The sequence below is a fragment of the Symphalangus syndactylus genome, chromosome 11 (genome assembly GCF_028878055.3).
Source record: "Symphalangus syndactylus isolate Jambi chromosome 11, NHGRI_mSymSyn1-v2.1_pri, whole genome shotgun sequence".
In the NCBI taxonomy this organism is placed as follows: domain Eukaryota; kingdom Metazoa; phylum Chordata; class Mammalia; order Primates; family Hylobatidae; genus Symphalangus; species Symphalangus syndactylus.
The window spans coordinates 36,822,414-36,842,645 of NC_072433.2; the positions used below are offsets into that span (position 1 = coordinate 36,822,414).

At 49.0% G+C, this 20,232-nt stretch overlaps 1 protein-coding gene across 8 annotated transcripts in view; it reads right to left on the reverse strand.

Annotated features, from left to right (window-relative positions):
- The window catches only part of CETP (cholesteryl ester transfer protein), a 27,980-nt gene extending 11,412 nt beyond the window's left edge, over positions 1–16,568 (reverse strand). For 3 of the 8 annotated variants that reach the window (XR_008661073.2, XM_063611880.1, XM_063611884.1), the window contains exons 1-7: positions 9,080–10,179; positions 2,789–2,923; positions 2,628–2,698; positions 2,308–2,395; positions 1,207–1,276; positions 928–988; positions 227–318 (exon numbers count right to left, since the gene is read on the reverse strand). Coding sequence is in view for 7 of the 8 variants with exons in the window: in XM_063611880.1 (XP_063467950.1) it covers positions 227–318; positions 928–988; positions 1,207–1,276; positions 2,308–2,395; positions 2,628–2,698; positions 2,789–2,923; positions 9,080–9,273 (711 nt within the window). In the remaining variant the exon portion in view is untranslated. The other 5 variants (XM_063611881.1, XM_055299085.2, XM_055299084.2 and 2 more) reach the window with 5 other exon arrangements.
- Positions 16,569–20,232: the final 3,664 nt, after the last annotated feature.

Genomic DNA, 20,232 nt, shown 5'->3' on the forward strand with positions numbered 1-20,232 from the left:
GTAGCAGGCAGCCCTGGTGCCTGCAGAGAGGGCTCAGGGGCACGTCGCTGTGGCCTGCCCTCCTTGCAGCGTCAGGAATGCAGAGGAGCATCAGGAATGCGGAGGCGTGCCCCGGGACTCTTGGCTGCCATAAGGTTGAAGCTGGGGGACGGGGTTGTCAGAGAACAGGAAAGGACCAACTCCCCTGGGGAAGCTGGGCCCTGCCCCACCCTCTCACAACTCCTACCTTGTGATGGGACTCCAGGTAGGAGGCTGTGATGACAGGATCACCTGTCAGGGAAATGTCCACCCCAATGTCTCCATCTGAAAGGATGCTGGCTGCAGGAGGAAAAGATCAAGGCAGGGCCTCAGGATGGGGGAACTGCCCTGAGTCACTGCTCCCCTGCGTCCGCACAGCTGCCCAAGCCTCCAACCTCAGTGTTCCCCTCTGTAAAGTGGGACCTGGGTGTGCGGGGAGGGGTGTGGCACTTTTTCATTCTCTCTTTTCCCAAGTCGGTCTGTCTGGGTAGGTAGAGCCCTTCTAGAAGGTTGGTTCAGAGTAGAGTCCAAGACTTGGGCTGAAACCCAGCTCTGCTCCGTACTGCAGAGGAGAGTACAGTACATGGATGAGTGCCCAGCCATGTGAGCAATCTAATTATCTTTTTTCCTAATCTACTTCCAGGAGAATCTTGGAGTCCTCCTGGACTTAATCACCATCTGTCCTGAGTTCTATAGACTTGCCCAATGCCACACAGCTTGTGAGGCTGCAGCGCAAAGGGGCAGAGATTTGCCAAAGTATGCTCATAACTAATCATCAAGTGTCAGAGCCAGACAGGGCCCATGGGACCTAGACAGGAAGAGTGATGGTCCCAAGGCCACGCAGTGCAGCAGGTGGCTTTCTGGCTCCCACCACTGTCTTCTGAGGCATGCAGACAGAAACGCACTCACCAGCCCTAGTCTGGACAAAATCGGCCATGATGTTAGAGATGACGTTGATCTCTTTGCAGATCTGGGGCAGACAGAGCAGGTGCTTTCCAGGCAGGAAAGGAGGCCAGAGGCAGTGCCTCCTTCCAGCTGCGTGGTGGTGGCGGTGCTGGGAACTGGCACAGGGGACTGGCCACGTGGGGAAGGTGGGAGTGGCACCTTCTCAGGGAAGGGCAGGGAGGAAAGGGCTCCAGCCTCCCGGGCATGGCCCTGGACCACAGGGAGTCAGCCAGCCTCACTCACCTGTCCCTTCAGGACCAGCTTCAGGGTGAAGGAGATGAAATTTGTGAACAACTGCTTGATCCACCCAGGCCTGAGGGCAGCAAGCACCACAATGAGCCCCTGTCCAGTTCTGTGCCTCCATGGAGCGCCTACTGTGTACCAGGCACCGTTCACGGCTCTGTTGGCTCTGACTCGTGTAGCTCAGGAAGTAAGAATTATCACTCCCATTTCGCAGCTGAGAACACGGAGCCTCAGACCCAAGAATTAACTGCAGCACCATCCCAGAATTCCTCGGGAGGGCCCAGCTCCTGTGATGCTCACACCTGTCACACACACGAGAACGTGTCTAGAGTCCAAATTCACACATGCATCTGTCTGCTCCAGAGTCAGAAAACGGCCTGAACAGAGGGCTCCTCTCCAGACCCCACCCACCAGCTCCCTTCTGCCTTCCAGGTTTGGCATTGGTTACATAACTAGGGTCTGTCCAAACCTTGTTATCTTCCTCTGTGCAATGGGGTTACCCACAGCTCCTTGACAGAGGGTGTTGGCCAAGACAAAAAGCCCCACCCTGGGAAGCAGGAGAGTAAAGTATCTAGGAACTCAGCTTCTGGGGTCAGAGAATGCTGGGTTCAAATCCTACTCCCATCCCTTAGTGGCGAGTTGTGTGTCCTCAGCAAGTTACTTAGCTTGGCTAGAGTTTTATCTCTGAGTTAGTGTGGCGCTTGGAATGCAGGATGCACTCCGTAGATACGAGCTTTTCCTTTCTAACCTCTCCGTGACTCAGTTTACCCATATGTAAAAAGGGGATGATAACAGAATCTATATCCTAGGGTTGGTTTTAAGGACAAAATCAATTAATTCATGAAAAGGGCTTGGAATAGTGCTTTGCACACAGCAAGTTCTTAATAGTTGTTAGTTACTAGCTGTTGGTTTTTGTTGTTTCCAGCCTTAGAGGCTGTATTGATGGAAAGGGGTAGGAAGTGACCCCACTGAAGGTATTGCTGCCCCCAGTTTCAGCCACCCACAAGCATGCCCTGTGTGGGGTTGAGCCTGGAGGGGGCCGTGGACACGCTAACAGGATGGGCACGAGCAGGAATGGGGGCCACAGGGTGGTGTACTTACTCTCGCTCCCCTTGGAGATGCAGGAGCAGCTTATGGAAAGACAGGTAGCAGTCAGGGGCATTGGTCCGCACTCTACCAGAGTCACAGGCTGCAGGGAGACCCAACACGACCTCAGGGCAGCCTCCGGTATCGGATGGTATCCACATGCTGCCCAGGCCAGTCAAGAGCTTGGCCAGCTCTGGGGTCTCCAACACTGCAAACTTCCCAGGCCGGGCCTCCTTTGGTGGCCCCAGAACCCTCTGCCTGCACAACCTCCCCCTCTGCTGAGGCCAAGCCCTGGAGTCCAGCTCCCACTTCCCCAGAGGACGCTTGACACATACTCAGCTGTGTGTTGATCTGAAGGTCAATGGCAGAGTCGATCTCAAAGTCAATGGACTGATCAATGCCCAGCCTGGAAAGAGCCAAGGACCCAGGACCCTCATTCAGCCCTCCAGCCCAGAGAGGGCCAGGGCATGGGGCATCAGCTGACAGGTATGCTTACCCCCAGGCAGTGGTGTAGCCATACTTCAGGGTCCCCTTAAAGACCACAGACACGTTCTGAATGGAGACATCGATGGACTTGGCTTCCACCAGCTCCACCTGGCTGCTGGCGATGGACAAGTGGCTGATCTGGATGCTGGGAAGGAACAGAAGTGAGGAAGGATGTCGGGGGTCATCCAGGGAGCCCAAGGAGCAAGCCTCCAATTTTGTCTAGGTGAGGGTGGAAGATAGAATCACGGCCCCCAAAATGTCCTCCTAATCCACAGAACCTGCACATATGTTACCCAACATGTCAAACCCTGGGTACCACACTCAACTTGTGTTACCTATATGCAAATATAGTTAAGTTAAGGACCTTGGGATAGGTGGGGAGATGATCCTAGATTATCTGGGTGGTCCCAATGTAATCACAGGGTGCGGAAAAGTGGAAGAGGAGGCAGAAGAGGAGAGGAAGGGGAGAGGTGACCAGGGAAGAACGCCCAGAGAGAGTCAACCCTGGTGGGCCGAAGATGGAGGGAACCATGCTCACAGGGAGATTTATATCTAGAAATGCCTATCTTTAAAAAAGAGAAAGATCTCAAGTCAATAATCAAACTTTCCACCTTACGGAACTTGAAAAATAAGGGCAAACCAAGCCCAAAGCTAGCAGAAGGAAGGAAGTAATCAGGACCTTAGTGCCTACGAATGAAATAATAGAAAAACAACAACAATCGGTGAAAACAATACTTGGTTTTTCCAAAAGATCAACAAAATCAACAAACCTTTAGCTAGACTGGCAAGAAAAAAAAAGAAGACTCAAATTACTAAAAACAGAAATAAAAGCAAGGCCATTATTACCAATCTTACAGAAATGAAAGGAATTATGAGTGAGTACTATGAACAATTGTATGTCAACAAATGAGATTAACTAGATGAAATGGACAAATTCTTAGAAATGTAAATGGTATGTGAAGAAGGGTGAAAATTGATTCGGAAGAGTATGAATACACCACCAGAAGTAAAGTTAGATCAAAAATAGGCTAGCAGGCCAGCATGGTGGCTCACGCCTGTAATCCTAGCACTTTGGGAGGCCGAGGAGGGCAGATCACCTGAGGTCAGGAATTCATGACCAGCCTGGCCAACATGGTGAAATCTTGTCTCCACAAAAATACAAAAAAATTAACTGGGTATGATGGCGGGCATCTGTAGTCCCAGCTAGTCTGGAGGCTGAGGCAGGAGAATAGCCTGAACCCAGGAGGCGCAGGTTGCAGTGAGCTGAGATCACGCTATTACACTCCAGCCTGGGCGACACAGTGTAATGATTGACAAAACGTTGCATGTCTATATCAAAACATTTCATATACCCCATAAATATATACTCCTACTATGTACTCACAAAAATTAAAAATAAATTTAAAAAAATAGATTGGCAAAGACTTCTGGTATAGAAAACAACTAGATTGCTCCAAGTTCTTCTTCTTTTTTTTTTTTTTAGTTTGTTCTTTTTTGTTTGCTTGTTTGAGACAGGGTGGCTCTCTGTTGCCCAGGCCAGAGTGCAGTTGTGTAATCACAGCTCACTGCAGCCTCGAATTCCAACCATCCTCCTGCCTCAGCCTCTGGAATAGCTGGGACCACAAGCATGCACCAATAGTGCCTGGCTAATTTTTGTATTTTTTGCACAGACTGGGGGTTCTCACTATGTTGACCAGACTCCACATTATTCTAAATGCTCTAATTTAGAATTAGACCCTACTACAATCTCCAATCCTCTTTCAGTTCTACAGAAATTTAAAGCTCGTACCATTGTTTTTTTTTTTCAAGACTGAGCCTGACTTTGTTGCTCAGGCTGGAGTGCAGTGGCACGATCTCGGCTCACTGCAACCTCTGCCTCCTGGGTTCAAGCGATTCTCCTGCCTCAGCCTCCCTAGTAGCTGAAATTATAGGCTCCTGCCACCACACCCAGCTAATTTTTGTACTTTTAGTAGAGACGGGGTTTCACCATGTTGCCAGGCTGGTCTTGAACTCCTGACCTCATGTGATTCCCCCACCTTAGCCTCCCAAAGCGTTGGGGTTACAGATGTGAGCCACCATGCCCAGCCTTTTTTTTTTTTTTTTTGAGACAGAATTTTGCTCTTGTCGCCCAGGCTGGAGTGCAGTGAGCAATCTCAGCTCACTGCAGTCTCCACCTCCTGGGTTCAGTGATTCTCCTGCCTCAGCCTCCCAAGTAGCTGGGATTACGGGCATGCACCATCACGCCCAGGTAATTGTGTACTTTTAGTAGAGATAGGGTTTCACCATGTTGGCCAGGCTGGTCTTGAACTTCTGACCTCAGGTGATCTGCCTGCCTTGGCCTCCCAAAGTGCTGGGATTATAGGTTTGAGCCACTGCGCCCGGCTGCGTACCAAATTTTTTAGTGGAGTCTCTTCTGGTAATAGCTGCGTAAGCTCCTAATACACTAACCTCCTTGGATGACTAAATTCTTGACCTCTGCACAGAATACAATAAACACTACCAGAGGCGTCAGAGAGTAAGTGAAAACAATCAGACTGGGCCAGGCTGTGGCTCACGCCTGTAATCCCAGCACTTTGGGAGGCAGAGGCAGGTGGATCATCTGAGGTCAGGAGTTCGAGACCAGCCTGGCCAGCGTGGTGAAACCCCATCTCTACTAAAAATGCAAAAAAAAAACAAAAAAATTAGCCGGGAGTGGTGGCATATGCTTGTGGTCCCAGCTGCTCGGGAGGTTGAGGCAGGAGAATCGCTTGAACCCAGGAAGCAGAAGTTGCAGTGAGTCGAGATCATGCCATTGCACTCCAGCCTGGGCGACAAGTGCAAAACTCTGTCTCAGAAACAAACAAACAAACAAAAAAACCCACAAACAAACAAACAAACAAAAAAACCCAGCCGGGCTGCAGGGGAGATGCCGGGTGGAGGAAGAGAACAGCACAGGGTGCGTTTCTCCATTTTCACAAACTCTAGCACGAAGCTGGGCTCCGGCTCTCACTGTGAGAAAGGACAGTGGGAAAAGGCCCTTTCAAGGTCTTGAACTCTGGTAGATTATAGTTTTTCTGGCCTAGAGAACCAGATGACAGGCTTTGGGACAATCACAGCTGCTGGAAAGCAGGGGGGAATACCATAAATGAGAAAGTCAGAGCAGGGAGCCTCCCTCGCCCTAAATAAAAGGAGATGGAGGGAAGCCAAGGAATGGGGGAAGCCTCTAGAAGCTGCAGAAGGCAAGGGAATTAATTCTCCCCTATAGCCCCCAGAAGGAATCTGGTTCTGCTGACATCTTGATCTTGGTTCAGGGAAAGCCATGGTGGACTTCTAGCCTTTTAAACTGTAAAATGATAAACTTGTGTCATGTTAAGCCACTAAACTTGGAGTGATTTTTTTTACGGCAGAAAATAGGAAACTGATACAGAGGACTTCCTGGAGGAGGTGACACCAGACGGAGGGTGGGAGTTTGGAAGATAGTAGGAGGCTCAGCTTGGAGGAGGCCTCAGCCAGGCCCCGGGGGCAGAGGTGGAGCTGCACAATGGGAGAAGCGTTGGGCCTGGGGTCTTGGTGTAGATACAGCAGAGGATCTGTGCCACCTGTGCTGCCAGGGACTTGGTCAGAGGTGGGGCTCAGTGAAGACCCTTAGGAGGCAAGGATCAGAGAGGAGAGACTGCAGGCAGGGAGGCCAGTGGGCCACATTCACTCTCATATTCCTCTACTCTTGCTGAACTCTCCCCCGGGGCCTGGCTTGAGCACATGGAATATGACACAATAGAAGCGGCCATCACGTACCGAACACATGCTGTGTGGCAGGCACTGTGCTGAGAGTTTATACACATTTCCTGGTTTAATCCTCACAGCTACCCACGATGTGGTCACTATTGCTGTACCCACTGAACTGAGACAGAAATGGCTCAGACAGCTTATGTGGCTTCAGAAAACCTCAGTAGAAGGGAATTTGATCCTGGGTCCATCCCACTCCAAATCCCATATTATAAGCCAGTACGACACACTGTGCCCAGCAAGGAGAATCCATGTGTATCTGGCTTTCCCTGTCTGTTCTGTTCTATTTTATTCCATTCCCTTTAGAGAGAATAGTGTGAAAAATTCTCATCTTACCCATGATCCAGCTTCATCTAACATTAATCATGGCCAATCATATTTATGGCCAATCATATTTTATTTCTACCCCACTCATATACCTTTGGGATAACAGTTATATATTAATGACTATGACATCTAGTCTATGGCAGTCTGGTCTTACTGAATTACTGCTGATTTATTAAGGATACTATCTCTTTAACTTCTCAAGACGCTTTTGCCATGTCTGACTTCTTGCAACATAGGTCTAGGATAGCATTATCCTCTTTTATTTTTTAGCAACAGAGTCTTGCTCTGTCACCCAGGCTGGAATGTAGTGATGCAATCATAGCTCACCGCAGCCTTGACCTCCCCTTGGCCTCCTGAGTAGCTGGGACTGCAGGCACGCACCACCATGCCCAGCAAATTTTTAAATTTTTTATAGAGACAGGTGGTCTTGAACTCTGGCTGAAGTAATCCTCCTACCTCGGCCTCCCAAAGTGCTGGGATCACAGGCATGAGCCACTGGACCTTGCCCATTATTCTCTTTTACAGAAGCCTAAACTGAAGCCCAAGGTCACACAGAGGGCGTGGCTGCGCGAGACCTGGGACGCCCCACAGCACCCGCTAGCGGCGGGAGCTTTCCTGCAAAAGGCGAAGTGGCATCCCAGCACCGCTGGCGCCCCCTGGTGGCTCAGAAACATTTACCAAGACTCAAGGCCCAATGTGCGCGGGTAGCAGAGACCACCCCTGGGGAGCATGTTTAGCAGGGCTGGGGAGGAGGAAGAGATTGGCTTTAAGACAAAGACAAGGTCCCTGAACAATGTCTGCCCCACCCTTGGGGCCTCAGACCGACACACAGACCGGGACCCAGGCTCCAGGGCAGCCTGAGGTGCCAGGAAGGTGGCTGAGTTCCAGAGACTGAGCTGAGTTTGCACATGAGCTCCGCCAGGCTGCTAAACCTCTATCAGCTCCTGTTTCCGTATTTGTTAAGCAGGGCCATCCAGGCGATGGCATTATCCTCTTTTACAGAAGAGGCGAAAATATATGATAAAGATTAAGATAGGCTGGGTGCCGTGGCTCACGCCTGCAATCCCAGGACTTTGTGAGGCCGAGACGGGCGGATCACTTGAGGTCAGGAGTTTAAGACCAACCAGATCAACATGGTGAAACCCCGTCTCTACTCAAAATACAAAAATTAGCCGGGCGTGGTGGCGGGCACCTGTAATCCCAGCTACTAGGGAGGCTGAGGCAGGAGAATATCTTGAACCCGGGAGGTGGAGGTTGCAGTGAGCTGAGATCGTGCCACTGCACTCCAGCCTGGGTGACAGAGAGAGACTCCATCTCAATAAATAAATAAATAAATAAATAAAACAAAGATTAAGATAGATAAAGGGCCAGGCGTGGTGGCTGACGCCTGTAATCCCAGCACTTCGGGAGACTGAGGTGGGCGGATCACTTGAGGTCAGGAGTTGGAGATCAGTCTGGCCAACATGATGAAACCCCATCTCTACTAAAAATACAAAAATTACCCGGATGTGGTGGCGTGTGCCTGTAATTCCAGCTACTCTGGAGGCTGAGGCACGAAAATTGCTTGAACCCAGAGACGGAGGTTGCAACGAGCTGAGATTGTGCCACTGCACTCCAGCCTAAGTGACAGAGGGAGACTCTGTCTCAAAAAATGAAAAACAAGAAAGAAAAAAATATATGAAGGTGAGGATATTGTTTGTAAAAGCACCTGGCCCACAACCGACCCTTGGCTGTTACCATCATCCCAAATAAAGTCAAGATACTCATTTTAGGCTTGGGGTGGGGGACTGGCTGAGGCCAAGAGTTGAAGACCAACCTGGCCAACATAGCAAGACCCTGTCTCTATTATAAGAAAACAACATTTATAAATTGTTTTTAAAAAATACTTATTTTGCTGAGATTTTTCTACCCTATCCCCCATTCACCCCCAGAGAAGACCTCCATCTTCCCAGGGCAGTGGGAAAGGACCCTTTGAAGCCTGACTCTTAGAGGGGCTGTTGGAGAGGTTGATACACTCCAATAAATCCCCCCAGGGCACCAGGGGATGGAGGGTGGGGTTAGGGGAGGTGTCAGGCTCTGGTTTCAAATCAAGGGGAGAGACCTGAGTCTCCCCGCTGCTGCCCTTCCTCCCTGTGGACTGGGGGCAAGCCCCAGGCTGTTCCTCCCGCCTCCCTACCCCCAGCCTGGTCACACCCGAGACCCGACTCACTTGTGCAACCCATACTTGACTTGGCCAAGGAGCATCATAGCCTTCTCGCCCGTGATATCTGGGTAGCTGGCTCTCTGGAAGGCGGTCTGGATCACCTTGGCAGTCTCTTGGTTCACTAGAGGGGAGGGCAGTGGCTGAGGGGCTGCAGGCCAGCTCCAAGGCCCCTGCTCCCACCCCCAACTGGCCTTGGCCATGACTCAGCCTCTCTGAGAGGAGGCTCCCAGCAGGTCTTAAAGCTGAGGGGTTGGACTGGGCCTCCCTCTGGGTTTAAGGTCGATGGCAATTCTAGGGGACACAGAGAGCTCTGACCCTGACCCCAGCTAGAGATCCTGATCATACCCTAGCCTCTGGATCCTGACACATGGGAGCCCCATGATCCTAGTCAAATGGGGCAGCCCTGAGCCCAGCCGCACATTAACCCTAGCCTCACCCAGACAATGCTGTGACACTCTCTGTAGTCCTGGGGGTCTATAATTCTGGCTTTTGAACGTGGCGATATTCTATTTTAGAAATTGTATCATTTAGCCTCCCTATACTCTTATTGTATTGAGCAAGAGACTGAGGCCCAGAGAGGGCAGGAGAGCTGGCCAAAGTCACACAACTGTCAGTGATGGAGCCTCCGTCACCTGAGCTCACGGCAATCCCTGACTTTGGCCATAGAGTGACCCCCAACACCAAATATACACCAACCTCCTAATCTTTATCCCCTGACTCAACCCCCTAACCTGGCTCAGATCTGAACCCTAACTCGAACCCCAGTGATTCTGGGTCTCAGACAAACACAAATCCCTACACCTGGCTGTTTGCAACGCAGCTAGGACCTTCTCACCAAAGAACTTGACCTTGAAGGCGAGGTCAGGAGAGGGTGAGGACAGCTCCGCTCAGCCCATCTCCCTCCCAGGGCACTCCTCTCTCTAGGCTAGTGTGGCAGCTGGCTTCAGAGCTGGCTTCAGGCCAGGGAGGCTCCTGGCACAGTGGGTGTCCATGAAAAGACCCCTGGCAGGGCAGACAGAGGCACTGATACTTACACACCAGGAGGGCAGGCTTGGTGATGCGGCACACGATGCCTGCCTCGTGCGAGGTGCCTTTGGAGCAGGCATGGGCATTGCCCAGCAGGGCCAGGGTCAGGACGGTGGCAGCCAGCATGGTTATCAGGCAGTGGTGCGTAAGTGGCCTGAGCCGTTCGGCCTGGAGCCTGTATATGTATGTCCGCCCAGCCCCCACGGAACATGAGGCTCTTCCGGGCAGCAGGGTCTTCCTGGCCCCAGAGATTCACCTCCTTCCTGCCCAGCCCCTGCGATCTCCTCTCGAGTTCAGAGCCAGACATTCGACAAGAGCACCCCAACTTCTGCTTGTCTCCCCTCAACCATCTGCACCATTTTTACCATCCCTTATGTTATCTGGATAATTGCTTAATATGTTTCCATGAATTCATTTATTTTTTACTTAAATACATATATCTAGGAATAAACTTTCTCTCTCAGTTGCCATAAATAGAAAGAGGCCAAAATACGATGACTATGAGAAAAAGATATTGAATTCTTGCCAGATACTGTTGCCCGACAATGACCCCAAGCTTGGAGCCTGCTGTTGCATGTAAAGTAAAACTCAGTAGAAAAAGGGAGAGGGCTTCATGGGCGCTAGAGAAACTCTAGCATCGACCTTTCCCTTGCTCTGATTTGAAAGCTTGAAAGGATAATGTCCTCACCGTAGTATTCCATGGCATTTGACGCTGCATCTGGGTACCCCAGAAGCAGTCCTCTATGTAGACTTTCCTTGATATGCATAAAATAACTCTGGGTGGGTATACAGCCTCTGAGATCATTGGCTGCCTCTGGGAGAAACTGGGTATCTGGGGGAAAGGGGCGGAGCAGGGGGAATGTCTGTGGCATTTGAATGCTGAGTCATGTGAATGTGTTATCTTTCAGAAAATTACAACATACAGTACTTTACCTACAGCTGGGGCCAAGAACTGCCCTGCAGCAACTGTGACCAGATGGCCAAGTACTGCCTCCTCAGAGCCCCTAGGAAGGAGCTGGGGCTGCAGGGATGTGGGCAGGATGCTGTGCCCCAGGCAGGGCCAAGGAAACATTGAGTTGGGAGGGCCTTGCTCAGTCGCCTCTCAGGGAGTCCTGCCCTAGTCCCGAGTTTGCACCTGCTCCAAGCCCAAAGCTGCCCAGAACCACATGGGGAGCCGGGCTGACCCTCACTGTTCCCCAAGGCTCAGAGACATAAGCTGATTGCCCCTGGGCGCCAGCCCTCGGGTTCGTACCCACAGGCCTCTGGAGCCCCCTCACTGAATGAGCATGTACCATCGGCCCTGCCAGGGTCAGGGCTGGAGGTGAGCCCTTTAGCCCAGGCCTCCCCAGCACCCTGTCCTCCGATCAGGCTGGAGGAACTTCATTAATGGGCTCGATTTCTCCAGAAACGTGAGGACTTCCTGGCAGCTATTGTCTTCTTGGCTGTTGTTTCTGTTCCCTTCCTGGGGCCACGGAGGGCAATGACCGAGGGTGCCCCTGGCCAGGGTACTGGCGGTCAGTGGCTGGGCCTGGAGAGAAAAGGGAGGTGGGCCCCATCCTCTAGTGCAGCCTGGGTGCTGGGGACCTCCCAAGGGTGGGAGACCCTGGGGATAATGGATTAAAAAAAATAAATAAATAACTAAACCAAAAAGCCAAAAGAGCCTATCCCTTTAAATTTAGAATCCTGCACCTTAGACTCTTAAAACTTAGTAAGAATTATACTAATATCAGCTGTATTTTCAAGATAATGCTTTTTTGCATTATCTCATTTAATCTTTTTAAAATCATTTTTTAGTCTTTTTAAAATTGTAGTAGAATTTAATTTACTGCTTAACGAAAACTTACCACTTTAACCATTTTAAAGTGTACAATTCAGTGGCATTTAGTACATTCACAGTGTTATGCAGCCATGAATTTAATTCCAGAACAATCTCATCACCCCAAAATAGAGCCCCACATCCAATAAACAGTCATTCCCCATCCTTCCCTTTCCCAGCTCCTGGCAACCACAAATGTGCTTTCTGTCTCTATGGATTTCCTACTCTGAACATTTCATGTAAATAAAGTCATACAGTGTGTGATCTTTCGTTCCTGGGTTCTCTCTTTTCTTTCTCTCTCTTTCTTTTCTTTTCTCTTTCTTTCTTTCTTTCTTTCTTTCTTTCTTTCTTTCTTTCTTTCTTTCTTTCTTTCTTTCTTTTTCTTTCTTTCTTTCCTCTCTCTTCTTTCTCTCTCCCTTCCCTCCCCTCCCCTTCCCTCCCTTCCCTTTCTTTCTTCCTTCCTTCCTTCCTCCCTCTCTTTCTTTCTTTCGACAGAGTCTCGCTCTGTTGCCCAGGCTGAAGTGCAGTGGCACAATCTCGGCTCACTGCAACCTCCACCTCCTGGGTTCCAGCAACTCTCTTGCCTCAGCCTCCCGAGTACCCAGGATTACAGGCACCCACCACCACGCCCAGCTAATGTTTGTATTATTAGTAGAGGCGGGATTTTGCCATGTTGGCCAGGCTGGTCTCAACTCCTGACCTCAAGTGATCTACCCGCCTCAGCCTCCCAGAATGCTAGGATTACAGGCGTGAGCCACCGCGCCTGGCCTATGTCCCTTAGAGGAATGTCTTCAAGGTTTGTCTGTGTTGTAGGCTGTGTCCGTACTCCATTCCCTTATATGCCTATACGCACTGTGTTGGTCCCTTCACCCGTCAGTGGGCATCTGGGTTGTCTGCTATCTCATTCACTCTTCACAGCCACCGGGATGCCTTGATTGCCCTGCTTTATAGGACAAACAGTGACGCAGAGAGAAGTTAAACTACAAGCTCCAGGTCACATAGGGACAGGAAGCCAGGATTTGGGCTCTTCAGGAATTTGGGCTCAGTGCTGGTCCCAGCTTCTGAGAATACTGGAGTCAGAGGACAAGAGGCTTGGGGTCACGGAAGCTCACCCTCTCTCACAGGGGAGACACAGCTCCTGGGGAAGGGAATCCCCGGGACAGGGAGGGGCAGGATAACCTGCACCCTCTCCCACCTCTGTAATCATAACCTGCAAAACCTTGTCGTGGAGGAGAATGCAAACCCCATGTGAATTTTTAAGCAGACTTTGCTTTTTAGAAGAATTTTAGATTTTCAGAGAAACTGAGTAAGGTTCCCATATACAACCCATACTGAGTTTCCGTTATTATTATGATTACTATTATTATTGTTATTATTTTTATTATTGAGACAGGGTGTCGCTCTGTTGCTCAGGCTGCAGTGCAGTGGCGCGATCCTGGCTTCCTGCAGCCTCAACCTCCCGGCTCAAGCGATCCTCCTCTCTCAGTCTTCTGAGTAGCTGGGGCTACAGGCATGTGCCACCACACCTGACTAATTTTTAAAAATTTTCTGTAGAGGTGGGGATCTCACTATGTTACCCAGGGTGCTCTTGAACTCCTGAGCTCAAGAGATCCTCCCGCCTCAGCCTCCCGAAGTGCTGGGATTACAGGTGTGAGCCACTGCCCCGGCCTCATTATGAACATCTTGCATTCATACAGTATATTTGTTACAATTAATGAATCAATGTGGAAACATTACTGAAATCCATGATTATTCAGATGTCCTTAGTTTTTACCTAATATCTTTTTCTTGTTCCAGGATCCCGTCAAGAATACATCACATTTGGCAAGGCATGGTGGCTCATGCCTGTAATCCCAGCACTTTGGGAGGCCAAGGCAGGTGGATTGCTCGAATCCGGGAGTTCGAGACCAGCCTGCACAACATAGTGAAATACTATCTCTAAAAAAAATACAAAAATTAGCTGGGTGTGGTGGTGCACACTTATAGCCCCAGCTACTTGGGAGGCTGAGATGGATGGGAGGATCGCTTGAGCCCCGGAGTTCGAGGCTGCAGTGAGCTGTGATTGTGCCACTGTACTGCAGCCTGGGTGACAAAGCGAGACCATATCCCCCCCCAAAAAAAAAATCACATTTAGTTGTCACATCTCCTTGTAGCTGTGACAGTTTCTCAGGCTTCTCTTGTTTCCGATGGTCTTGACAGGTTTGAGGAGCAGTGGTCACGTATACTGTAGGATGCCCTTCTGTTGGGATCTGTCTGATGTTCTGATGTTTTTCTTTTCTCTTTTTCTTTTCTTTCTTTTTTTTTTTTTTTGAGATGTAGTCTCACTCTGTCGCCCTGGCTGGAGTGCAGTGGCGCGATCTCGGCTCACTGCAACCTCCGCCTCCCAGGTTCAAGAGGTTCTTCTGCTTCAGCCTCTTGAGTAGCTGGGATTACAGGCACCCGCCACCGGGCCTGGCTAGTTTTTGTATATTTAGTAGAGACAGGATTTCACCATGTTGTCCAGGCTGGTCTCAAACTCCTGACCTGTGATCCACCCACCTTGGCCTCCCAAAGTGCTCGGATTACAAGCGTGAACCACCACACCTGGTCTGATGTTTTCCTTATACTGGCGTTACGGGCTGTTGTGAAAAGGGTTGCGGAGGTAAAGTGCCATTTCATCCCATCATATCCAGGATGCCCACTATCAACATAATTCATGACAGCTGATGTGACCTCGATCACTTGGCGGAGGTCGTATTTGTCGGATTTCTCCACCGTGAAGTGAATTCTCCTCGCTCCCCCTCCCCGTACTGTACTCTTTGGAAGAAGGTCACTAAGGCAGCCTGGAGTTGTGTGTGCCCTCCTGTAGGGTGGAGAATCTACAGAATTCATTTGGGATTCTTCTGCACCGAAGATTTGTCTCTTCTTTCCCGTTATTTTTATTTTTATTTATATATTTATTTTATTTGTATATTTATTTGAGACAGGGCCTCACTCTGTTGCCCAGGCTGGAGTGCAGTGGTGAGATCACAGCTCACTGCAACCTCTGTCTCCCAGGCTCAAGCAATCCTCCTTCCCCAGCCTCCCAAGTAACTGGAACTATAGGCATGCCCCACCATGCCTGGCTAATTTTTGTATTTTTGGTGGAGACAGGGTTTCATCACATTGCCTAATCTGGTCTTAGACTCCTGGGCTCAAGTGATCTGCCCACCTTGGCATCTCAAAGTGCTCTCCCATTTATTCATATGAATGTATTCAATCATCTATGTTGGTATAGACTCATAGACACTTATTTTATACTTTGGACTGTAATTTGATGCTTACTTTATTTATTTTGTTGCTCAAGTTGCTCCATCTTTGGCCACTGGGGGCTCTTTCAGTTGGCTCCTGTGTCCCTGTGTCATATCCCTATCAAAGTGGGTTTTCCCCCTTTTTTGGGCCCCATGTAAATGTATAAAGATAAAACATGAGCTTTTCAGTACATTTCCACCTTGCTGTGACAACCCAAACTGGGGCCAGGCCTAGGGTAAGGCAAGTGCCTGACAAAATTTAAGGGGTGCCGGAAAAAGTAGTCACCATTTAAAAATCAAAATTATGGACTCGGCATGGTGGCTCACTGTAATCCCAGCACTTTGGGAGACCGAGGTGGGTGGATCATTTGAGGCCAGGAATTTGAGACCAGCCTCCAACATGGTGAAACCCTGTCTCTGCTAAAAATACAAAAATTAGCCAGGTGTGATGGCGGACACCTGTAATCCCAGCTACTCGGGAGGCTAAGGCAGGAGAATCACTTCAACCCGGGAAGCGGAGGTTGCAGTGAGCCGAGATTGCGCCACTGAACTCTAGCCTGGACAGCAGTGTGAGACTCTGTCTCAAAAAGAAAAAACTATCAAAATTATGGATGCAATGAATATTTGCACACCCATATTCATAGCAGCATTTTCTATAGCAGCCAAAAGTGGAAGCAACACAAGCGTCCATCAATGATGAGTGGATAAACAACATGTGATATATCCACACAATGGAATATTATTCATCCTTTAAAAGGAAGGGAATTCTGACACACACTACGATGAGGATGAACCTTCAGGACATTATGCCAAGTAAAATGAACCAGTTACAAAAAGACAAATACTGTATGATTCCACTTACATGAGGTATCTAGAGTAGTCATAATTAAGAGCCAGGAAGTAGAATGGGCAGGGTGTGGTGGCTCAGACCTGTAATCTCAATGCTTTGGGAGGCTGAGGTGGGAGGATCGCTTGAGCCCAGTAATGTAAGTCTGGCTTGGGCCATGCAGCAAAACCCCATCTTTCCAAAAAATAGGTAAATTAGCAGAGTGTGGTAGTGTATGCCTACAGTCTCAGCTACTCAGGAGGCTGAAGTGGGAAGATCCCTTGAGCCCAGGAGTTTGAGGCTACAGTGAGCTGTGATTGCATCACTGCACTCCAGCATGGACAACAGAGGGACACTGCCAGTAATAATAATATAATAATAATAGAATGGAGGTCACCAGAGGCTGGAGGAAGAGAGAATGGGGAGTGAGTTCATATTTAATGGAAATAGAGTTTCAGTTTTTCAAGGTGAAAAGAGTTCTGGAGATGGGTTGTATAATAATGTGAATGTATTAAATGCCACAAAACTGTACACTTAGAATGGCTAAAGTGATCAATTTTATGTTATATATATATTTTACCATAATAAAAAAATCAAAATTAATGCAAAAGGTCTATAATGGACAAAGTATCAGAACCTTAAGTAAACACTGAATCAGTATTACTAATTTTCTCATTTGCTTCCATGTCCAACAAGGCCTGTTGCGGCCCTGTTGCTGAGCCAGTTCCACAGCAGAGCAGGGTGACAGCCCGCTGACCCCAAGTTCTTCCTCCATCCACTCAGTCATGCCAAAATCACACCTTCAGAGGATAAGCCCAGAGAGAGGAATCTGTGGCAAAGCTGATCCCAGAACCCAGGTGGAAAATTCCCACCCTAGGTGGGCGTGGTGGCTCATGCTTGTGATCCCAGCACTTTGGGAGGCTGAGGTGGGCAGATCACTTGAGGCCAGGAGTTCCAGACCAGCCTGGCCAACATGGCGAAACCCTGTCTCTACTAAAAGTACAAAAATTAGCTAGGCTTGGTGGTGTGTGCCTGTAATCCCAGCTACTGGGGAGGCTGAGGCAGGAGAATGGCTTGAACCTGGGAGGCAGAGGTTGCGGTGAGCCACGATCATGCCATTGCACTCCAGCCTGGGTGACAGAGGGAGACTTGGTCTCAAAAAAAAAAAGAAAAGAAAAATTCCCACCTTACCAATACAGGGATTCCATCCATCTAAGCTTGGCCATATGCATCAAGTATTTAATTAATAGCAAGAACTAGCTAATCAGTTAAGAATTTTGAGATGTGGAGATTATTCTGTATGAATATGAACAGAAGAGGTAAGAAAGAATTATTTATTTATTTATTTTGAGACAGAGTCTCCCTCTGTTGCCCAGGCTGGAGTGCAATGGTGTGATCTTGGCTCACTGCAACCTCTGCCTCCCGGGTTCAAGTGATTCTCCTGCCTCAGCCACCTGAGTAGCTGGGATTACAGGTGTGCGTCACCATGTCCAGCTAATCTTTGTATTTTTAGTAGAGATGAGGTTTCACCGTGTTGGCCAGGCTGGTCTCTAACTCCTGACCTCGAGTGATCTGCCCACCTCGTCCTCCCAACGTGCTGGGATTACAGGTGTGAGCCACCACGCCTGGCAAAGAAATAATTTTAGAAGTCCAGGCAAAGAAATCAGGGGAAGCTTCCTGGAAGAGGTGGCCTTAGAGGGCAAAAGGGAGAATTGGTGAGTGAAAGCAGCCATAGGCCGGTTGGTGGAGCAAAGTTTTGAGAGCCAGTTGAACTAGCAGGGCAGAACCTGGACAAAGCCTGCTTTCCAGACTCTGACTCAGTGGTGTGCTGGTAAAAGTTTAACAACCAGCTCTTGGGGGGCCAGGCAGGAACCCCAATCTGTAGCCTTTGCCAATTTCTTTGCCAATTTATACCACACATATTTATCTCTCACCATGGCCAAATTCAAGCTATGAATGTGATGCCACTAAATGCAGAATTGGTAAGAAATACACAGTAGCACACAATTCTATAGTATAGCCATTTCCACTATATGGATCCAATCAATATCAATAACCACAGAGCATCAATAATAGTATGCTGGACAGTCTCTGAGCCTACTTTGGCTCAGGAGGCCGCCCAATAAAAATAAATAATAATAATAGTGCACTGTAGCAAAGTAATTCACAAGTGATGAGTTTTGAGTGTTAACTTTGTTCACCTCAGCCTCCTAAGTAACTGGGACCACAGGGATGTGCCACCATGCCCGGCTAATCTTGTTTTTATTTTTTGTACAGGGTCTCCCTGGGTCTCCCTGTGTTCCCCAGGCTGATCTCCAACTTCTGGGCTCTAGAGATCTTCCAGCCTTGGTCTCCCAAAGTGCTGAGATTACAAGCGTGAGCCACGGCACCCAGCCTATTATTTTATTTTATTATTTTTAAAGACAGAATCTCCCTCTGTTGCCCAGGCTGGAGTGCAATGGCGTGATCTCAGCCCATTGCAACCTCTGCCTCCTGGGCTCAAGCAATTCTCATGCCTCAGCCTCACGAGTAGCTAGAATTATAGGTGTGAGCCACCACACCCGACTAATGTTTTTGTATTTTTAGTAGAGACAGGATTTTGCTGTGTTGGCTAGGCTGGTCTTGAACTCCAGACCACAAGTGATCCACCGCCTCGGCCTCCCAAAGTGCTGGGATTACAGATGTGAGCCATCATGCCCAGCCTATAATTTTGTTTTTAATAATAGCTGTGTTCAATAATTGGCTCACAAAATTCCTGAAAATTTAACGATTGACTGCCATGAGCAGACCAGGCTTCTCCAGCCCTCCTCGAACTGCATGAGACTGCCTCTTGGAACTTAAGAAGCTCTAAACCTGACATCCCACCAGGGTTTGTGCTGGGACAATGATCTGAGCTCTGTCCTCAAGCATGTGTTTCTCCAGGTCATTGACCTACGGCAGAAATGCCCGGCCCCTCCCTGAGCCCTTGGTTGCAAACAGGAGGCCACAGGCTCCTCACGTCCTTCCAGTCAAGGTGAAAGATCTCTCCTTGCAGCCTAGAGTGAAGCCTTCCTGCCCCAGCTGGCTGACCCCTCATTCTGCCTCTCTCTTGAACCTAGAGGCATCTTGATCCCTGGGCCCCACCTATGCAGGACAGAGCCAGGATTTCTGGGAGGGGTCATTACAACCATCCCCATCTCTTAGCCTGGGACTTTCTGCAAAAGAGTTAGGGGAGCAGGCCACAGAGCAATGGCCTGCCTCAGGTCACAGCTGCTTTTAATCCCAGCTCCCATCAGGCCTGGGTAGAAGCCCTGCCACCTCAAATCACCAGGCACAAAGTCCCCACACTGGGGCAAATCATAATGTTGGGCCTCTCTTTTGCCCCAGCCTCTCCACCCTAAGTTTATTTTCATCTTGACAGCACCCCATTCCTCCCACCTAATCCCCACATTCATCTTCCCTTCTTCACGATCAACACTCACTGTCTTAATTTTTTGTATTTTTAGTAGAGATGGGGTGTCACCATCTTGGCCAGGCTGGTCTCGAACTTCAGACTTCATGATTCCCCCGCCTCAGCCTCCCAAAGTGTTGGGATTACAGGCGTGAGCCATGGCACCTGGCCACAGAGAGCCTTATGAGGACGTGTGCATGGATACGTGGGCACAGATATGCACGTGTGCACAGATACACACACACCACGTACACACAAGCACCCAGATACACCTGCTTGTGAGACACACACAGGTACACCTGTATGCCCACAGCACTTACCCCAAATATACACACTCAAACATCTTGGTATGCACCTCATTTTTTAAGAGACATTTTCATGGACTATACATTCACAAAGCTTTTAGCATTCAGTGTTTCCTGCAACCTTAATCCTTCAGGAACCACGGTCATGATGCTGTCTTTTCTGCATCTGCCCTAGACTGTTATTTACTTAACCTTTTAAACGGACTGGCTTTTTTACTTATGTGGATTTTAAAGGGGAGCTTTATATCCCCACTTTAAATGCAAAATACATTTATCTAATACATTGAAAAATAGCATGCTATTATAATCAAGTGTTTTTGGCTTTGCACGGTGGCTCATGCTTGTAATCGCAGCTACTTTGGGAGGCCAAGGCATGTGGATCGCTTAACGTCAGGAGTTCGAGACCAGTCTGGTCAACATGGTAAAACCCTGTCTCTACTAAAAATACAAAAATTAGCTAGATGTTGTGGTGGGTGCCTGTAATCCC